We start from the raw sequence: 19,743 nt of genomic DNA, 5'->3' as shown, positions 1-19,743 counted from the left end.
TTTTTTGCTCAGACAGCAGAGTTGAATAGTTGCAACAAAAACCAGAGGGCTCACAAAAGACTAAAATATTTACTATCTGGCCTTTACGGAAAAAGTTTGCTGACCCCCGGATTAGATAGCCGTGTTGTATCAATGGTAAGTTTCTAATTTTGATAATTGTACTCTGATTATGTAAAACAATACCCTTAATTTTTAGGAAAGATACCCTGAAGTATATAGGGATAGAGAGACGTTATGGCTGCAGCTTACTCTCACATGGTTCAGAAAAAAGAATCACGGACAGGCAGACAGATACGGAGCAGCCTGTTTGGTAAAAAGTTAACAGTTGGGAAATCTGGGTGCTGGGTGAAGGACATGCAGGAATTCTTTTTTTTTTTTTTTTTTTTTTAATTTTTATTTATTTATGGCTGTGTTGGGTCTTCGTTTCTGTGCGAGGGCTTTCTCCAGTTGTGGCAAGCGGGGGCCACTCTTCATTGCGGTGTGCGGGCCTCTCATTATCGCGGCCTCTCTTGTTGCGGAGCACAGGCTCCAGACGCACAGGCTCAGTAATTGTGGCACACCGGCCCAGTTGCTCCGCGGCATGTGGGATCTTCCCGGTCCAGGGCTCGAACCCGTGTCTCCTGCATTGGCAGGCAGATTCTCAACCACTGGCGCCACCAGGGAAGCCCAGGAATTCTTTATACTATATCCTTGCAAGTTTTCTGTAAGTCTGATATTATTTCAAAGTAAAAGGCTAAAAACAAAATGAAAAACAAAATATCATGGGTCTTAGAACCAACCAGACCTTGACTTGAATTCCTGATTTGCTGGCTCAGTGGCCTATTTATAGAAGTGGTTTTTGCCTTTCCAAGACTGTGTCCTCATCTGACTTGTAACGCTTAGATGAGATAATGCATGTAAAGTGCAGAAAATCGGCATTGATTCCAGGTGACCGAGTTGAAACATCTACAGTGCCTTCAGGAAAATGATCCCCAGATGTCTGCTTGGAGACAGACGTGGTCACGATGAGACAGTGTCCATCTTCTGAAATGGCAGCTGCATTTCAAAACAGAAGGCCCTCTGTTGGGGTAAATGAGCCATGGCGATGGCCCCATGGTGGAGCCCCTCCACACCCAGCTGAAGATGATGGGCTCTGATCAGCCTGAGAAGTGGGTTGAGAAGATCCTGTGATCCGGGGACTCCTAGTGGAGGGGTTAGACCTGATCTGACTTCCCATTTTTGGTGGCAGGTTTAACTGTGCCGAGGATCTGGGATCAGGACTGTCTTGTAGGCTTGGCCTCAGAGGTAGCTGTGGGTGCCATGAGTAGTTCAGTCTACACAAGTTTAGCTGTCCATCTGTGAATTCTGTAACAGCACTGGTCTAAGGCAGGAGGTGATGCTCAGACATCCAGTATTTATTTATGGTGCAGTGTCAGGGGTAAGAAACAATGGTTTGTGTTCATCTTGAATAATACAGACCAACATCAACAAATGCTTGATGTACTAGAAAGGTGCCTCATTCTGGAAGCTGAATCCACAGGACTCCCTCCCTGTGAGCAGTTAAATGATTTAGCAGTAGTGTAGATGCTGTTCTGTATGATGTTGGAAATGGGGAAGATTAGATGAAAATCTATGAATGATTGGTATGCTAGGAGATATGGAAATCTAACAGAGCATCTGACCCACAGACATCCTTCAACAGAAATACAGGTGGGGCCTCTGCTTCTGGGGAACACCCAGGGGGAAGGTGGTGATGGTTCTACTCTTGAGCAGTCCAAATTCCCTCTTTGCCTCTAACTGAAATGCACATCCTGTTATACAGAAAACACAAATAAAGGAATATGATCTAAAGCTTACTTATTTGACAGCATTCCAAAAAGGTAGATTGATGACAGGTCATTGTAGTTTTAAATGTCCAATCCAGAAGATAGTGGAAGAATACATTAGTAAAACTGTTGTGCCGCTGTGTATAAGTGACCAAAAGTATTTGTAAGCAATAACCTAAATAATGTGTTATTTTTAAAAAGCCAAATAGCTAATTCAACCAATGGTTTATAGCTTTGCTAAGTGGGTTCAGAGACCCTAGAACTGGAAGTGAGGATTCTGCAACCCAGTTGTGTTAATCTGAAAGCTTTTTAGTCCAGGTTCAGATCACATTAGTGTGTATGTAGTTAAGAGAGATTGGGGGAGGTGGGCGAGAGGTACAGAGAAGAGGTATTACCTCTAGAATTTGTGAAGGGTCCTGAAACATACACTTTCCACCACTGTTGTCCTCCCAGTCTTCTCTCTGACCATCCTTTTTATCTCCAAGAAGAGGAAATTGAAGGCCTTCTGGGATCTACACAACAAAGAGCAAGTGATACATTTAAGCCCCTACCCTGTGTCAAAGCATCTTGTGTATTCCTTCACGCTCCAATCTTACTGGAGAGCGAGACCATTTCCTAGGTGACTGAAGAGGTGGAGAGACATGCCCCTTACTCAGTGTTAGTTCATATCAACAAGGGGGTTTGAATCCAGATCTGTCCCATTTCCTGTCTGAGTCATCTCCACCGCAATGTTTCTAAAGTTCCTCAGGAACCTTTCCTTTCCTGCCAGGAGCAATCTCAGCTTTGCCCCCCACATGGCTAGCTCTCCGTTCAGAAGTCACTGGTCGGGGTCCAGCACCTTCCACCCCAGACCACAGCCCCATGCATGGCAGAGCCCTCCCACCTTCCTTGCTCCAGTCTACGTGTTCTTGGGAGCAGAAAACACTACTCATATTCTTTCAAAAAACAATCCTATGCATTCTTGCATAGAAGGCAACTGTTTTAAAAATGATTGTATTGTTAGAGTAAGACTCTTTAAAAAATAAAATATCTTTATATTTTAGCTTGTTAACTTTTTAAAAAGTGATACCCAAATATAATAGTTGGTGTTCACAATCTAATACATTTGAAAAAAATAGTTTTTGAAATGAAGTTTAACACAGTTTCCTTTGAACTACACAGAAGTAAATACAGTTATGAATAGTGAGAGTTCATCTTCCAGTAAAGGTTTTCAAAATCAGAAATAAGTTGTTAGCCATCCGTGTGTGACTGCCTGGGTCCTCTTCTCCTTCCACCTCATCCCTCATCCCTGCCCCCCGTATCGGGTCTTTTTTTCACATAGAAAACATGGGGGGGGGATTCTCTGAGAATATGTCTTTCTGAAGGCTTGGGAGAGGGAGAGTCTGAACTGAGAAGACTCGGGGGAGAAGACAAGGCACAGCATGGGCACCAGCGTGAGTTGATGAAGCTCCTCGGGGTCCCAGGGTGGAGACCCCCAAGGATGCTGGCAGCCTTCTGCGTGCCTTCTCCCCAGCCCTGAGGGAGCCTGTGCATGGACGGTAACTGGACTCGGCCTGCCACCTCGCACAAGCCACATGCTCCGCCAGGGAATGAGTGTGAGGGACAGGCACCGCCATTCGTGTGTTACAGGAGGATTCGTACAGTGAGCCTGGTAAAGCCCGGACAGTGGGCTGCTCTTGCGTGGCAGATCTGCGACCTCTCCGAAGGGAGGAAGTTGTTCACCAGCTAGTGAGCTGTAGGTTAAAGAAAAGTTGGATTTTAACAAATCTTTTCTTTAATAGCATTTTTCCTGATTTTGAAATGAACGCACTCCAAGTATAGAAATCGTGGAAAATTCAGAAAAGTATAAAGAAAATAAACACTTGAAATCTTACCACCCAGAGATTACTTAGAATAGCATAATGAAGAAATTTAAATCATCATATAATTCTGCTTCCACCTTCTGGAGATAACCACTGTTAATAGGTGTCCTGTATTCTTCTATGTATGCACATAGGAATACATAGCTTGCATAGGTGGGATCATACCATGATGCTATTTTTAAGCCTTTTTTATTATCAACATAATAAAAATGTGTCCATAACTAAATATCTACATTATTTTAAGAGTTCCAAAATAAGCAGTGTTTCCAGTCATCAGGAACTTTTTTTGTAAGATATATCGTGTGTGTGTGTGTAGTATTTTTTAAGGGGAAAAAGTATAGAAGAACGTACATTTCTAATGAGAAGAAGGACTTCTTTGGATGGCTTTTCTGCTTTGTACTTTGCTGTATTTTTCCAATAATTACACTCCTTAAAGTAACCACAGCTAATATTTTGGTATATTTCCTAACAATTTTTAAAAGTGTATTTTAAAGCATCATTGGAATCATGCTGTATATAGGATTTTCTACCCTCTTTAAGTCGTCTAGTGGTGTTCAATGGACATTCGCCTGTATCACTGATGGCTATATGATGTTTTTTCATGTGGGGATACTATGATTTTTTTCTTTCCTCTGTCATGGACAGTTTGTATTATTTATGATTTTTTCACTGTGTAATGCTGTGATGAATAGTTGTGTCCCTGAATTATTTTGTTTCCCTGTCTGAATACTCCTTAGAATTCAATCTTAGGAGTATAGTCACTGAGTCAGAACGTGTAAAATGTTTAAGGCTCCCATTGCATATGAACAGACTGGCTTTAAGAGTTTCTACTCATTAATTACTTATCAAATAAGGTCTTGCTCATTGGTTATAATAAAATGCGTGCTGAAGGTAACTGTTATTATCTTATTTTTAAAGCAGATCTTTCAGTCCTGTTCTTTGAAATATTTACAAATATTATATTTAAACCTAAAAACCATGCTTCTTTCCCCCAAATTTTTCAAAAGTATTTTAAATTAAAGGTAAGCAGTCATCTTAAAGAAAGTGTAAAAAAATAAAGAAAAAATCATCCTAATGTAGTCACAGTTGTTGTTTTGTCAAATCTCCTTCCTCCCTTTTTCTGTAAATTTTACACATTTGGGATAAAAGTATATGTAGGTTTCATATCCTGCTTTTTAAATTGAACATTCTGTTGAAAACGTTTCTTCCGTGTTGCTACGTAGTCTTCATAACTATCATTTTTTTTCCTTTTTTTAAAATTTATTTATTTATTTATTTATTTATTTATTTATTTATTTATTTATTTTTGGCTGTGTTGGGTCTTCGTTTCTTTTTTTTTTTTTTTTTTTTAATAATTAATTAATTTATTTATTTTTGGCTGTGTTGGGTCTTCGTTGCTATGTATGGGCTTTCTCTAGTTGAGGCAAGTGGGGGCCACTCTTCATCACAGTGCGCGGGCCTCTCACTGTCACGGCCTCTCTTGTTGCGGAGCACAGGCTCCAGACGCGCAGGCTCAGTAGTTGTGGCTCACGGGCCTAGTTGCTCCGCGGCATGTGGGATCTTCCCAGACCAGGGCTCGAACCCGTGTCCCCTGCATTAGCAGGCAGACCCTCAACCACTGCGCCACCAGGGAAGCCCAAGGGTCTTCGTTTCTGTGCGAGGGCTTTCTCTAGTTGTGGCAAGTGGGAGCCACTCTTCATCACGGTGCGCGGGCCTCTCACTATCGCGGCCTCTCTTGTTGCGAAGCACAGGCTCCAGACGCGCAGGCTCAGTAGTTGTGGCTCACGGGCCTAGTTGCTCCGCGGCACGTGGGATCTTCCCAGACCAGGGCTCGAACCCGTGTCCCCTGCATTGGCAGGCAGATTCTCAACCACTGCGCCACCAGGGAAGCCCATAACTATCATTTTTAATGATTACAAATTATTCCACTGACCTCATGTAACGTAATTTACGTAACCATTTCCCTACTGAACTCTTACGTAATTTCCAAATTTTTACTTTTATAACACCGTGGTGAATGTGGACTATTTCCTTAGGTTTGAATCCTTAAAGTGGATTGACTGGGTCTGGATTTAAACTTTTGGTCGTTCAGAATTTTCACTAACTCATACTGGCCTGTCTTCTTGGTTAGTTTTTTAAAAAAATAAGTTTATTTATTTATTTTTTGGCTGCATTGGGTCTTTGTTGCTGCGCACGGGCTTTCTCTAGTTGCGGCGAGCAGGGGCTACTCTTCCTTGCAGTGCACGGGCTTCTTACTGCGGTGGCTTCTCTTGTTGCGGAGCATGGGCTCTAGGCGCACGGGCTTCAGTAGTTGTGGCACGTGGGCTCAGTGGTTGTGGCTCGTGGGCTCTAGAGTGCAGGCTCAGTGGTTGTGGCGCACAGGCTTAATTGCTCCGCGGCATGTGGGATCTTCCCGGACCAGGGCTCGAACCTGTGTGCCCTGCATTGGCAGGCGGATTCTTAACCACTGTGCCTCCAGGGAAGTCCCTTGGTTAGTTTTAATTATTGAAACTTAATTCCAACAACAACGTGAAACTCAGGACGTTCCGGTTGGCAGGGAACCCAGTAGGAACTGTGATGTCCTTAGTAACAAAGTGGTCAGGACGCTATCCTGTTTGCCAAGTGAGCCTTGGGAGCTCTGGATGTTTCAGACCGAAGGGAAGTGTACAAAAACAGAGCACTTTCCTCGCGTGCCCTATTGGTATACAGTGCATGCCCTCTGCTGCCACGCACAGAAACCATTTATTAAACAGCCTTTGCCAACAAGGAAAAAAAGCACAGAGGCAGGGAGGTAGTCATTATGTAACCCCCTCCTTTTTTTTTTTCTTTTTTTCTTTTTTTCCCTCCTTTTTCTATTTCCTTTTGTGAGAATGACGTCAGCTCGGGATGGAAATGCATTTATGGTGTCTCCTTTCTGCTAAAGTAACCTAGAGACTTCATCTTCAGAGATGCAAAATTGAGATTTTGCAAACGTTCATAAATGCTTCTTTGTTGACCGTGAGCCGTGTGGTTTGGCCCCCAGTGTTATCTTAGATAGCACAAATAAATCTGGCAGCCTCCACTGGCCTCAAACTAAGCATTACACCACCCCCAGTCCCCCGCCCCCCCATTGTCTCCCTCCTCGCAGAATTTCCTCTTGGCCTTCAGCAGCACAAGCTCAGTCTTCTCATCAATATGCCCTGTTAACTGCTGCCAAAGCTCCAGCGGTTTAGTGCATATGTTCCCTTCATCATTTCTCTTTGTTCTAGAAAAGTCTGTGTTTGTTTTCTGAACCTCCCCGCCTCCCCTCGCCTAATTCCACCATCACCACCGCTTCCTATAGACATGACCTTCTACTGTCTACATGTTCATTTACAGCACATCCTAGATATCTGCCACGGAGAGAGCCTTCGCAATCTTCTCACAACGTGCAAAATCATCCCCCGCACCCCTTCCCATAGAAAAATTTGTTAGGCATCGTCGCCCCAGAGCTCGTGCCTTAGGAGCCCAGGTGAAGGGCTGCTGGGTCTCTCTGGTAAGCAAGAGGCTCCTAGGAGACAATGTTACCTCCCTGCGCGGATAAAGATTCCTTTTTAGGGTTTTCTGCCACTCCAGCGCAAGAAAAGGACGCTTTATTCTTGGAGCCCAACAGTGTGTAGGCAGAGTCGATCTCAATGGGTTATTCATGGTGTCCAAGAGAAATACTTCTGGAGCTGTATTTCATGTGAGATGGAAGTGGGCTTGGCACCCGGACAGGGGGGCTGGCTGCTCGCTGGGAATGCCCCGTGCCTGTCGGACTGGCCCGGCCCCTGCCTGACATGGCCAGGCTCTTCTTAGCAAGTCAAGGGGTCTTCTGGCTCCTCCCCACCGGGCCTGCCTGCGCCCGGCCAGGCTCTGCCAGCCTGCGTGCGCGTGCAGAGACCCCCTGGTTGTTTTGGCCTTTAAGTATTTTCCGTCTCTTACCATGTGTAAAGTTCCACCCCGTTCCCCGAACCGGGAGGAGAGGATGAAGGGCTATCAGAACGTGCTCTCTCTCCTCAGCACAGGGGTTCTGTGGAAACCCTGGAATCGTTCGTGGAAACTCTGTTTATACAAAATACCACCTCGCTGTCATTCCTGCCCTTGCCACTTCCCTCCCCCAAAAAAGTATTTCAAAGAGGCCTCTGCAGCGGCCCTGACCGTGGACAAACCTGATGTTTTGCTTTGTCTGATAAACCGGCGGTGAACTGTGCCTGCTCAGTACCTGGTCAGCAACTCCTGGGAACGCGCAGGAAAACCTTCCTAACATGGAGTTACGTGTGTAGAATGGAACTGGGAGGAAATTCTCAGAGTGAGGGACTTTTTTCCCTTTCCTTTTCTGGGGAAAAAAAGGAGAAAAGAAAAAAAAGTTAATGTCGATTCATTTGGTGGAGATACAGTGCACTCTTCTACCTGTCCCCCAAAGGGAAGTTTGTATTCTTTTAAATAAAACCATTTTAAAAGCAGAACTCAAGCCTAAAAGGATCCAAGGTTCTCCTGAGTTCTCAGAAGGTGTAGATTTATTTACTATAGTTAAAACATAATTAGTTCTCAGGGGATAGTGTGTGTTTTAAACGGCTTTATTGCCACCATATTAGTTTTCTGAATAATCAGAAACTTCTGTTATGATTACGTTCTAGTGTTCAGACAGAAACGCACTGTAAGTAGAAACAAATGTCAGGAATTGCTAGTTGTCACTCGAAGAAGGGACACCACATCAGCGGGGGGAGAAGGAATCTGATAGGATATTCCAAAGAAATGTAATCTTAACAATGTCTTGAATAAACCGAATGACAGCTTGGGCAGGTACACGTGCACACACACTGCCCCCCCAACCATCTTTTTTGATATTGAATGGCGTTTTCTTTGTCCCTTTTCCGTCATTCTCACTGCAGAGGCTGGGAATGGGGTCAGTATCCCTTGAAACCCGTAAGAGGGCCCTTCCTCACTAACACATCCACAAATGAGTGCACACAGTGTCCCCCACTCTGAGCTCTCGGTTCTCATGTCGTGTCCCTGTTCTGGCTGACTGGTCTTTCCCACCGTTTGCAGGTTGATGTTTGAGATGCCGCAGGAAATGGGTTTAATCGCCATCGCAGTCCACCAAACGCAGGGCAAAGGTCAGTCATCTTTTGTTACTGTTTCTGTGGTTTTTGTTTTCTAAAATCTGTGACTCTCCTGTCCAGAGAGCCAATTGATTGCACGTGCTGATCATCGACATGGCTCGAGTCAGAAGTTGTTTTCACACACCCCTAAAATGGGGAAGAGGGAGGGAAATCAATTAGAAGATTGAACCTTAGAAGAATTAAAGCGTTCTCTTAAACTGAGATGTTTATTAATTAGTTGACGTCCGCTTGTGATGGTTTTAATGTTCATTTACCTACGTCTTGTAAATTCTTCTTTCTGACACATTCTAGGCATTGCAGTGTGTGAATAATAGCTATGTTATAGAGACGTTTATTTTCCTGAAGGTTCTCTCTGAGGTGCCTTCTGTGTCTATACCGAGTGTCACATGCAGGGGTCGTTCATCTGCCAGCTGGCACTGGAATTTGCACGGAGTGGGCACTCGATCAATGATCAGTGCCTATTCACAGAATGACCACAAAGAAGCCAAGGGCTGCCCAGAGCTTCCAACACCTGCTGACTCTCAGAGGCAAGAGCCCACATCCTCCCAGAATCCATCTGGGGTCCAGCCGCAAGCAGATTCGTGCTCAGTGGTCATACCGAGAGCGATTGGCCCCTGTCTCTCCCCACCCCCAGCTGGCAGCAGGCCGACCCAAACGTCCTTTTAACTCTGAGGCTCTTATGCCTTTCTCAGAAGAAGCAACGAAATAAGAAATCCACTGTTTTCGCTTCTTTCTCTTGAGCATGTCTTTTGAACATAACTCAAAGAGAGAAAAAAATTTATTTTATTCAAGGCTGTGGTGCTCAGTAAGGTGGTTTAAAAAAAAAGACATGGAAGAAGGTTGATTATACCTCTCGTTTTGATTATTTTATTTTCTTGGCTTCTATTTTTTAAGAAAAATAACTCAGAGAGTTAATATCAGGGATCATTTTTCAAATTCAGCTTCCTTAAAAAAAAAAACACAAAAAACAGCAAGATCTAATTCACATACCATCCAGTCCCCCAGTTTAAAGTGTACTATTCTGTGGTTTTTAATGTATTCACAGCGCCGTGGGACCATCACGGTAGGGATCACTTCTCGCAAATGGCTTCCAGGGCCTCTCCTGGACCGGTATAGATTCGGTCCAGTTTCCCCACTGTCTCTCTTTTCACCTGCATTGCCGTATGGTGAGAGTTAAACTGCGAGTGATGTTCAGACACTGTGTAAGACTTTATCATCAAAGTATAAATGATATGCTCACAGAGGGAGGACATTATGCTGATTATTGGAAACTTGTTCAGCAACAGAGCTTCAGATTTTAAAAAGCTTCTCTGTTGTTGAGTTAACCCCAGAATAACCAAGCATGTTCATCAGTCGTTCAGGTGGGACAGGTCTCGAGTGTGTGGCTCTGAGGCCTCAGCAGTTTTTCCGGCATTCCGTGCATCTGAGTCTGTTCATGGTGCAGAACGGCCGGTTTCCTGATGGCACTTGTGTTCCAGGGCGGGGAAGGAATGCTTGGCTGAGCCCCGTGGGGTGCGCTCTTTCTACCCTGCTTGTCTCCATCCCACTGAGATCCCAGCTGGGACAGAGGATTCCGTTTGTCCAGCATCTGATGTCTCTGGCTGTCGTGGAGGCGGTAAGGTCCATTCCTGGGTACCAGGTATGTGCAGTTCATCACCGTCACATCCCCACCATGCATGCACACCTCAGTTCAGGTGTGTTTGTAGTACGTGTCTGAACGATTCCTTCATGTGGAGCCTCAGCCTGCTTTTGCAAAGCTGGCAGCAGAGTGCTCCTGGAGGTTTAAAAGCACCGTCAGGTTTATAGCTGCTTCAGGCTTGCTGCAATGTGATTATTTTCCAGAATTCCCTTTCTGTCCTGTTGTCACATTTGTCAAATGTCCTAGTAAGGGCAAGCCTCTTTTTCCTTTCTGCCTGCCTGCCTTCCTCCCTCCCTCCCTCTCTCTCTTTCTTTCTTTCCTTCCCCTTCCTTCCTTCCTTCCTTCCTTCCTTCCTTCCTTCCTTCCTTCCTCCCTCCCTCCCTCCCTCCCTCCTTCCCTCCCTTCCTTCCTTCCTTCCTTCCTTCCTTCCTTCCTTCCTCCCTCCCTCCCTCCCTCCCTCCCTCCTTCCCTCCCTTCCTTCCTTCCTTTCTTCCTTTCTTTCTTTCTTATTGAAGCACATTGGACTGGATGGGTCTACTTATCCGTGGTGCTTTCTGGTGAAAAGGCTTATTTTATAGGCCTAAACAAACCTTCTCATTTCCTACCTTCATTTACCACAGTCTGTGCTCAGCAAAGCTATCCCTTGTCTGTGGCTGCCTGGGTTCAATGTGCATGTTCGTTTAGGGCCATCTGCACCCAGCTGTAGGGACAGATGTGCCTGCTACATCAGTACTTTTGAATGCTTTGGTGTCAGTTATTAAGAAGACAAGGAAACGAGAGCAGTTAACACAGCCATGAAGCCTTTCTCCCATTCCCCAGGCTCCACTTGCTGTATCCCCCTCTTCCTTTTCCTGGAAGAATTTCATATGGATATAAAAAGGGGGTTCTTGGGACTTCCCTGGTGGCACAGTGGTTAAGAATCAGCCTGCCAATGCAGGGGACATGGGTTCGAGCCCTGGTCCGGGAAGATCCCGTATGCCGTGGAGCAAGTAAGCCTGTGTGCCACAACTACTGAGCCTGCACTCTAGAGCTCGCGAGCCACAACTACTGAGCCCATGAGCCACAACTGCTGAAGCCCATGCTCTGCAACAAGAGAAGCCACCACAGTGAGAGAAGCCCACGCAACCGCAAGGAAGAGTAGCCCCCGCTCGCTGCAACTAGAGAAAGCCTGCACGCAGCAATGAAGACCCAACGCAGCCAAAAATAAATAAAAATTTTTAAAAAAGATTCATTCATCTAAAAAAAATTAAACACATACAATTAAAAATAAGGGAGTTCCTCCCCAGCCTCCCTCCCCACCTACAGCTCTTAACGTCAGGCTAAAAACAATGATTGTATTAATTCGTGAGGCAAGATGCTAAGATCATGACTTTGAAAGGGGGCCTGTCATGAGCGTTTCAATGGAGAAGCAGTCCTCTCCACTGCCCCTTAAGCTCCTCCGATGTGGCCATGTCCTCATAGTCATGGTATGTGGGACCAGGGTGCGTGTTTCCCGTATTACGTCAAGTCATTGGCATGTATGCCGAAGCGTGACACTTGTTACCAGGTGCTCAGAATCCTTGCTGTGTCTCATGGGCTTGGGCTCATCAGACTGTCACCAACCTTCACAGGCCCAGCATGCAGCCCCTGAACCGGACACTTCACCTTGCACTAAGCAGTTGAGAAGATAAAATTCTGTTGTGGGGAAAATGTTTTTAACCCTAGCAACAGGTTAATTAGTCTTAGGAAAATAAAGTAAAAATTTAAATTACTATGTTTAGCCTTTTCGTGGCTTTAACTTTGACCTTTTAGCCTCACTTGTTAACTTAGCAAGCACTTTTTGAGTGCCTGCTGTGTGCGAAGGCTCTGCCAGGTGCTGGGGTAGCAGGTGGGGAGGTGGAAAGCTTGCCCTCAACAATGGACCCGGGCGTGTGTGTCCCCATTCTCCTTAAGAAGCTCCCACCAAAGTTCCTATCCCATTTCTGCAGTTGTCCAGCTCAGCCTTATCTTCTTATCTGTATGGTTTTTGGATTGGCTTCATTCTTATTTTATTTTCAGTCTTATTGAGATATAAATGACATACTGCAGTGTATAAGTTTAAGGTGTGCAGCATAATGACTTGACGTGCATATATTGTAAGATGATCTCCACGGGAGGTTTTATTAACATATATCACTTCATATAGTTATTAAAACATTTTTTTCCCCCTGTGATGAGAACTTTTAGGATCTACTCTCTTACTTAGTATTGGGTTGGCCAAAAAGTTCGTTTGTAAGAGCTTATGGAAAAACCCGAACGAACTTTTTGGCCAGCCGAATATTTATTTATTTATTTATATAACTTTATGTATTTATTTATCTTTGGCTGCATTGGGTCTTCGTTGCTGTGTGCGGGCTTTCTCTAGTTGCAGCGAGCGGGGTTGCTCTTCGTTGTGGTGTGTGGGTTCACTGCGGTGGCTTCTCTTGTTGAGCACGTGTTCTAGGCGTGTGGGCTTCAGTAGTTGTGGCACGTGGGCTCAGCAGTTGTGGCTCGCAGGCTCTCGAGCGCAGGCTCAGTAGTTGTGGCTCGTGGGCTCCAGAGCCCAGGCTCAGTAGTTGTGGCGCACGGGCTTTGTTGCTCCGCGGCATGTGGGATCTTCCTGGACCAGGGCTCAAGCCCACGTCCCCTGCATTGGCAGGCATATTCTTAACCACTGCGCCGCCAGGGAGGTCCTGAATATTCATTTTTCACCGAGTCTAATTAGCTTACACACTACAGCTACGGCGAGGTTGAACTAGGTCCCCCGTTGTGCTGGGTTGGCCTCTCTTACGTCCTGCCCTTCTTGTCCCCGGCCAGATGTCACCATCCGCACACAAACCATACCCAGCCTTGTCGGACCAGGGGCAGTGCGGTGGCCTGCTTGCCACCCCTTCCGGAACCCGCGCGGGGCGGCCCGCTCTTGCTCCTGCTGCTTTTCTGTCCTCGAGGTCCTGCTGGGCTTCTGCAGCCTCCTCCCACCCGTACATCCTGCTCCTGTTCTCTTCTCTGCACCTCCAGGTCCTATTTGCCCTGAGAGCCCTGGCTCAAATGCCATTCCTGGAAACTCCTAGCTACAAACTCTCCCTCCTCCGACGCCATGCAGCGCTTTAAATGTCTGGGCCACTTTTAGGGCACCTCCCATGGATTGCTTGAAGCAGGGTTATTTGTGCTCCGCTTCTAACTCCTACAAAGCAGCCAGCTCTTTGAACACAGGATTGGTTTTATTTTGGTCCGCAAAGAGCCTAGCGTAGTGCTTTATACATGGGAGGTCTGTAGTAGCTGTCTGAATAAAAGGTTGAGACAATGAAAAACACCTGGACTTTCTCTTCATCTTGGAATGGATGTCCTTGTTCACCTGGGTGAGAACCCAGAATTTCACAGGTTGCATCATTAACTAACTAGACCTGAAAATGTGAAGTGAGACAGGAGCCCGAGAGCAGGGCCAGCACAGAAGTAAGCAGCGGCCCCTGTGGTGGGGGAGCTGTTTCTGAGCTCCGGCCGGGACTGTGCTGGCCACAGTGGGACGTGGGTAGGCAAGAGAGGAGGAAGAAGGGGAATTGGGAGAGTGACCAGGACCATGGTCTCCTGGGTGCAGGTTGTCTAGACCAGCGTCTCTCAGTCTCAGCACTGTTGACGCTTGGGCCCCTCCGTCTCGGTTGTGGGACCCTCCTGGGCATCACAGGCGGTGGAGCGGCATCAGTGGCCTTTCCCCACTAGATGCAGGTGGGGTTCCTTCAAGCTGTGACGAGCAGAGATGCCTCCCAGTATTGCCGGATGTCCCCTGCGGGACAGACTCCCACCCCACCCCCACCCATCCCCCCGAACCTTAGTTTAGTCCAGAAAAGTAATACGAGGTTTCCCTATCATAGGGCAGATGAGCTTTTAAAGGACAGAAACATGTTCTAACTGGCCAAGGTGAAAAGAAGTCCTGCTGGAGGGAGGGAAGAGGATTGCTTGGAAGCGGCAGCCTGCATAGCATAGGGTTAAGCTCCCAGGGGTTGGTGTCAGAAAGCCCTGGGTTTGTGTCCCAGCTCTGCCACTTGCGGGTGGTGCAACCTCAGGCAAGCCAGGCAATGTCTCTAAGCTTCAGTCCTCCCTTTGTTAAATAGAGATGACACATGGGCTTGGTATAAGTGACATACAGGCCAGCTCCGAGATGGGGCTTGGTGCCGTGCCTGCCCCCCGTGAAGAAAGAGCCAGCCCTGTGGGACTCAGAGGCCATTATCTACTCTCTGGTCTCTTGGTTTTATTTTGCTGAGTGTCTCTCTTCCAGCCTCACGTGTCCAGATGGGCTTCCTTCTACCCACACCTGCCTGCCAGTCCCAGACCCAGGAGCCCTGGCAGTTCTGGCGCCCACTGGGTCTCACCCAGTCTGTATGCCCCAGCTTCACAGTCATGGCAGGAGGTGGGGGTCTGGGTGGCCCAGTTCAAGGCAGTGTTCACCTTTGGCCCATTCCACTGAGACCAGGCACAGGCAGGGTTGCCCAGGCCACATCCTTCAGGATGGAGAGGCAGCAGGCCACTGGGCAAGTCTACGTCCCTTTCCCAAGTTGACTGGTGGCAGTTCATGGAGACCTTCTCTAATAACTCGGTAAAACGAGTTGCTCCTCTGTATCTCCATAGCATTCTGCTGAGACATTTCTACCTGACTTTTAGGACGTTGGTTAGTTCAGGGCCATTCGTCTCTCTCTTGAGCAGAAGCTCCTTAAGGGAGAAGAACCCTGAGAGTATTATTCTCTCCCTGCCCCTGTCCCCAGCACACGATGGTACTCTGTGGTGTGGTTGTTGATATTGGGATAATGAACTTAATACCCAAAACAGGCATCTTCGGAGAGTGTTTTTGATGATGAACAGCGATGGGGGTGGGGAGAATGCTGGGATTCCTGTTGAATGTGTTCTTTAGGTCTCCTTCCCTCTAGCCCCACCAGGTACTTTAATACTGGATTGTTCCAAAGAGGTGATTAGCTGTCTCAAAAAGAAGAGAGGGTGAGACTCCCTGTTCCATTTGTTTCAAGAGTATTCTGTTCATCTTTTTTCTTTTGTTTTATTTTAGCTGGACGACCTCTTCTCGTCCCTCTGTGTCTTGTGACTGCTTGATTAATATGCAGATTTTCCTTTAGGATATCAACTTACGAGTGAAGTGGCCCAACGATATTTATTACAGTGACCTCATGAAGCTTGGTGGAGTTCTGGTTAACTCAACACTTATGGGAGAAACATTTTATATACTTATTGGTAAGTTTTTAAAGCCTTCCCCCAGAATTTTTAGATTAATAAAAATAAAAGTGGTTCACACATGGCTATATTGGGGGGAGTGGATTATCATATGGGATTACTTTTTCTTTGAGTCTTGAGTTATAGAACACAATATGTGTGCACAACAGGCCAGATTGGTAGAAAGCCCTTCAAAGGGTTTAGTGTTCTATCTATGGCCATGGAAACCACCGAATTGGCATCTCACCAAACAGGTGTTTTCTCATACCTCTCCACACTCCTGCTTCTTAATGAATTAGAAACAGTGAAAGTAAACATTTACTGTATGATTTGGTAATAAGAAAAGAAAGCTAATTTCAAGGATGGGTGTCCTGGCAGTCTTTCTTGCATTCTTAATCTGACCTTCCCAGTCCATGGAAAAGTTGCCTTCTTTTTGACCTCAGAAGAAGCTCCAGGCTGGTCAAGGTGGGGTAAAGAATCCCTGTTTCACATCAGCACATCCGTATCAGGCAAGGAGATGGATCTGATGTGGTTTCAGAAGTTCCTCGGCCCCTGGTCATCCAAGCATCAGCTTCTCCCTAATGCCCAGGAGAGCTTGATTGGTGTTCAAAAATCAGTAATGGAGAGAAAACATGTGATTGTGTGTTAGAAGTGCCAGCCAAAGAATACAAGGTGTATGCTTCCAGCTCTGCTACCAACTGGCAATATTATTCTAGGCAAGGCTTCTTCATACCCTCCAAGCTCCGTTTCCCATCGGTAAATGAGTAACTGGGCTAGGTGCAGAGATTCCTAATAGGGCCCACAGATATTGAGGAGGCCCAGTGCTGGGTTTCCGTCAGGGAGCTAGGGAATTTTGTCACTGTGGGGGGAATGAAACATTTTCCTGTGGGGAGAATCCATATAGTCTTAAGGCGTTGGGAGGTGGGGGAGGGGGACAGGGGGGCGTCTTTGGGGAAAGATTCAAGGTCACCGTCAGGGGTGCTTGCTGGTCCTTAGAAAGATGCAGCCTAAGTTGACAGTAGTTCATGTAGCTATTTTCCCAGGACTTTGGATTTCTGAATACAGGGGAGCTTTTTCAGCACTATATACACTTGATTGAATGCTTTATATGCCACAGGTGCTTCAGCTATTGTGTATGTTGTCAAATGAAAGAACAAATGAACAACTGCAGATTCTGCCCCTGTTGCTCTAGTTACTTGTTTTTTACATTGCTTTGTATTTTAATAGCCAGTATATTTTAAAAAAATAATAATCTGAGGCCGATCAGTCCTTCCCTTAACACTGAAAATGGCGCAGAACATTTACCAAAAAGTAGTTATTGTAAATATCGTTGTTCTATCTGAGGCGAGTATTTTGGGAATTTTTTTCTCAGAGGCCCTGAAAAAAACGATAGTCTTACTGCCTAGTTCTTGCAGTATTTTATTTCTTATTGAAGACCTCTTTGAGGTTGATTCAGGGCCCTGCTGAAAACTAAGATTCGGCTTTTCTAAAGATTCCCCTCTCCTGCAGAGAACGGTGGTGTTAAGTAACAGCAGAGATAAGCCAGAAACTTACTCTCCTGAAACCTTGGTTTAGGGGCTTGTGAAAGAGCCACTAAACATGGGTTGGCCTTTTGCCAACAGTGTAACCCTAGCACCAAAGACTTCCAAGGATGAAGCATTAAAAGATGTGTTTTAGGGTTAAGTCGTGACCAAGGTTGGAAATCTCTGAATCCAGAGTTTACTTCTTAAGACCTGAATAAAATTCTTTATTTTCAAGCATATGTTCCATTATTTAAATAGAAAAAGAAACAAGAGATTTTATTTTACATCGGGCTCAGTGCAGAGCTCCAATTCTTGGCTAGACCACAGGAAGTGGTCGTTTCAGAAGCAACTCTGTTTTGTGCCATTCATAGCTTCTGCTTAATTGAATCAAATCTGGCTTGCTTTTTTTCCCCAACTAATTTGTAATAAATTTGGAATGGTTCTGGTTTGATGGGGATCGTGAGGGAAGGATGAGAAAGGAAGATGGGCTCAAAGACGTAAGTCTTTCTCTAAGTGGCCAGAGACAATAAACTCAAAATGAGGGTAAGGAAGCAGGAAGTTGACAGTAAAAACTGTACCTTTTTCCAGGAGGTTGAGAGAAACGTGTGATGTCGTCAGTAGGTTGAGGTACTCGTGTTTCCAATTGTTTGTTTTCATCCAGGCTGTGGATTTAACGTGACTAACAGCAACCCCACCATATGCGTCAACGATCTCATCACAGAATACAATAAGCAACACGGGGCCGAACTAAAGCCCTTAAGAGCTGATTATCTCATCGCCAGAAGTGTGACCATGCTGGAGAAGCTGATCGACACATTTCAGGACGAAGGGCCCAGTGGCGTTCTTCCTCTCTATTATAAATATTGGCTACACAGGTCAGTGCTGGCTTGTCTTCATTGTTTTAAAATTCCTTTATTAAGTCAGTAGTTTAATATCTTAAAACGAGAAGCTAAACACTGGTCCGGATCATTATCTTTTACTTCACTGATGGATAAACCTGGTGGATACCACCTCGAGCAAGTTAGCGTCTCCAGTCATCGGGACAAACGGGCATCCCGTGCCCCCTGGTGGGATGCCCTGGGAGAGACACAACATCACTGGAGATTTTCCTGCCCAGCATGTTTAAGCTGAATCTAATTGTGGGGAAACAGGCAAATCTAAAATGTGGCACATTCTTGATAACAGTCGTCTTCAAAGTGAGATCTCCCAGCAGCAGTGGCAGCCTTACCTGGGAACTTGTTAGAAACGCAGGTTCTTGACTCCCACCCTGGACTTCCTAAATCAGAAACTCTGAGGCTGGGGCTCAGCATTTTCTTTTAACAAAGGCTCCAGGGGATTCTCAGGCACTTCAATTTGAGAAGCACTGATGTATACCAATAGGCCTCTACCCTTCAACAATGGCAGTGTCTTAGAGACAAAGAGAAGGTGGGAGAGTTTTGTGATTAAAGAAGACTAAGGAGTCATGACAGTTAAATGCAATATGTGATTCATAATCAGATCCTGGAAGGGAGGAAATAGCCACAAAGAATATTAATGAGACAATGGGGACATTTGAACAGGGAGTGTATATTAAATAATGTTATTGTATCAAGATCAAATTTCTTGAGAGTGATAATGATATTCTGGTTTTGTAGGAGATACTTCTTATTCTTTGGAGATACATGCTGAAGTATTTAAGTATAAAGTGTCACGATGCCTGCAAATTATTTTTAAATATCAGCAAAAAACACCCCCACAAAACTGTAGGGGTGTGTGTGTGTGTGTAAAGAGAGCAAACATGGGAAATGTTATCAGTTGGTGTGAATATAAGTGAAGGGGGAATATGAGGTTCATTGTACTATTTTTCACCTTTTCTGTAGGTTTGAAATTCTTCAGAATAAAAATTGGGGAGGTACAGAGTCTATACTTTTAAAACTGTTAACAAGGATATAACTCAACAGTTGCATTTGGAAACTGTTCGAAAGAAGTAAAATTAGAATGACTTTAACTTATAATTGACACTACCCAACTTGATAAGAGTTTTGAACACAGCCAGAAAGCGGCCAATCTCAGCCAAAAAACCTAGAGGGTTGCACAATATTTCTTTAAAGTAGCTAGAGGGACTTCCCTGGTGGCACAGTGGTTAAGAATCCGCCTGCCAATGCAGGGGACACGGGTTCGAGCCCTGGTCCGGGAAGATCCCACATGCCGCGGAGCGACTAAGAACATGCGCCACAACTACTGAGCCTGCGCTCTAGAGCCCGCGTGCCACAGCTACTGAGCCTGCACGCCTAGAGCCCATGCTCCGCAACAAGAGAAGCCACCACGATGAGAAGGCCGCGTGCTGCAGCGAAGAGTAGCCCCCGCTCGCCGCACAGAGAAAGCCTGCGTGCAGCAACAAAGACCCAATGCAGCAAAAAATAAATAAATAAAAAAAATTAAAGTAGCTAGAGGGTGAGGAAGTGGTGCAAATAATCATTCCAGATGATCAGAATGAGGAGTGACGTCGTTTATAAGAGAAGCAATTCCTAACTCCCTAGTGGACTTTCCATCGCCCTGGTTATTCGGGTAGTTTTCAGGACAATTCAGGGGAGACCAGTG

The 19,743-nt window shown here is 45.6% G+C and overlaps 1 protein-coding gene across 1 annotated transcript in view; it reads left to right on the top strand.

Moving 5' to 3' along the window:
- HLCS (holocarboxylase synthetase) overlaps positions 1 to 19,743 on the top strand; it is a 195,038-nt gene that overhangs the window by 171,963 nt on the left and 3,332 nt on the right. The window contains exons 7-10 of the mRNA XM_059921515.1: positions 8,717 to 8,784; positions 10,269 to 10,429; positions 15,547 to 15,661; positions 17,825 to 18,038. Coding sequence (XP_059777498.1) covers positions 8,717 to 8,784; positions 10,269 to 10,429; positions 15,547 to 15,661; positions 17,825 to 18,038 — 558 coding nt within the window. The remainder of the gene's footprint in view (positions 1 to 8,716; positions 8,785 to 10,268; positions 10,430 to 15,546; positions 15,662 to 17,824; positions 18,039 to 19,743) is intronic.

The sequence above is a fragment of the Balaenoptera ricei genome, chromosome 4 (assembly GCF_028023285.1).
Source record: "Balaenoptera ricei isolate mBalRic1 chromosome 4, mBalRic1.hap2, whole genome shotgun sequence".
In the NCBI taxonomy this organism is placed as follows: Eukaryota; Metazoa; Chordata; class Mammalia; order Artiodactyla; family Balaenopteridae; genus Balaenoptera; species Balaenoptera ricei.
Note: the sequence above shows the minus strand (reverse complement) of the source record. Positions and strands in the feature narration are given on the sequence as shown.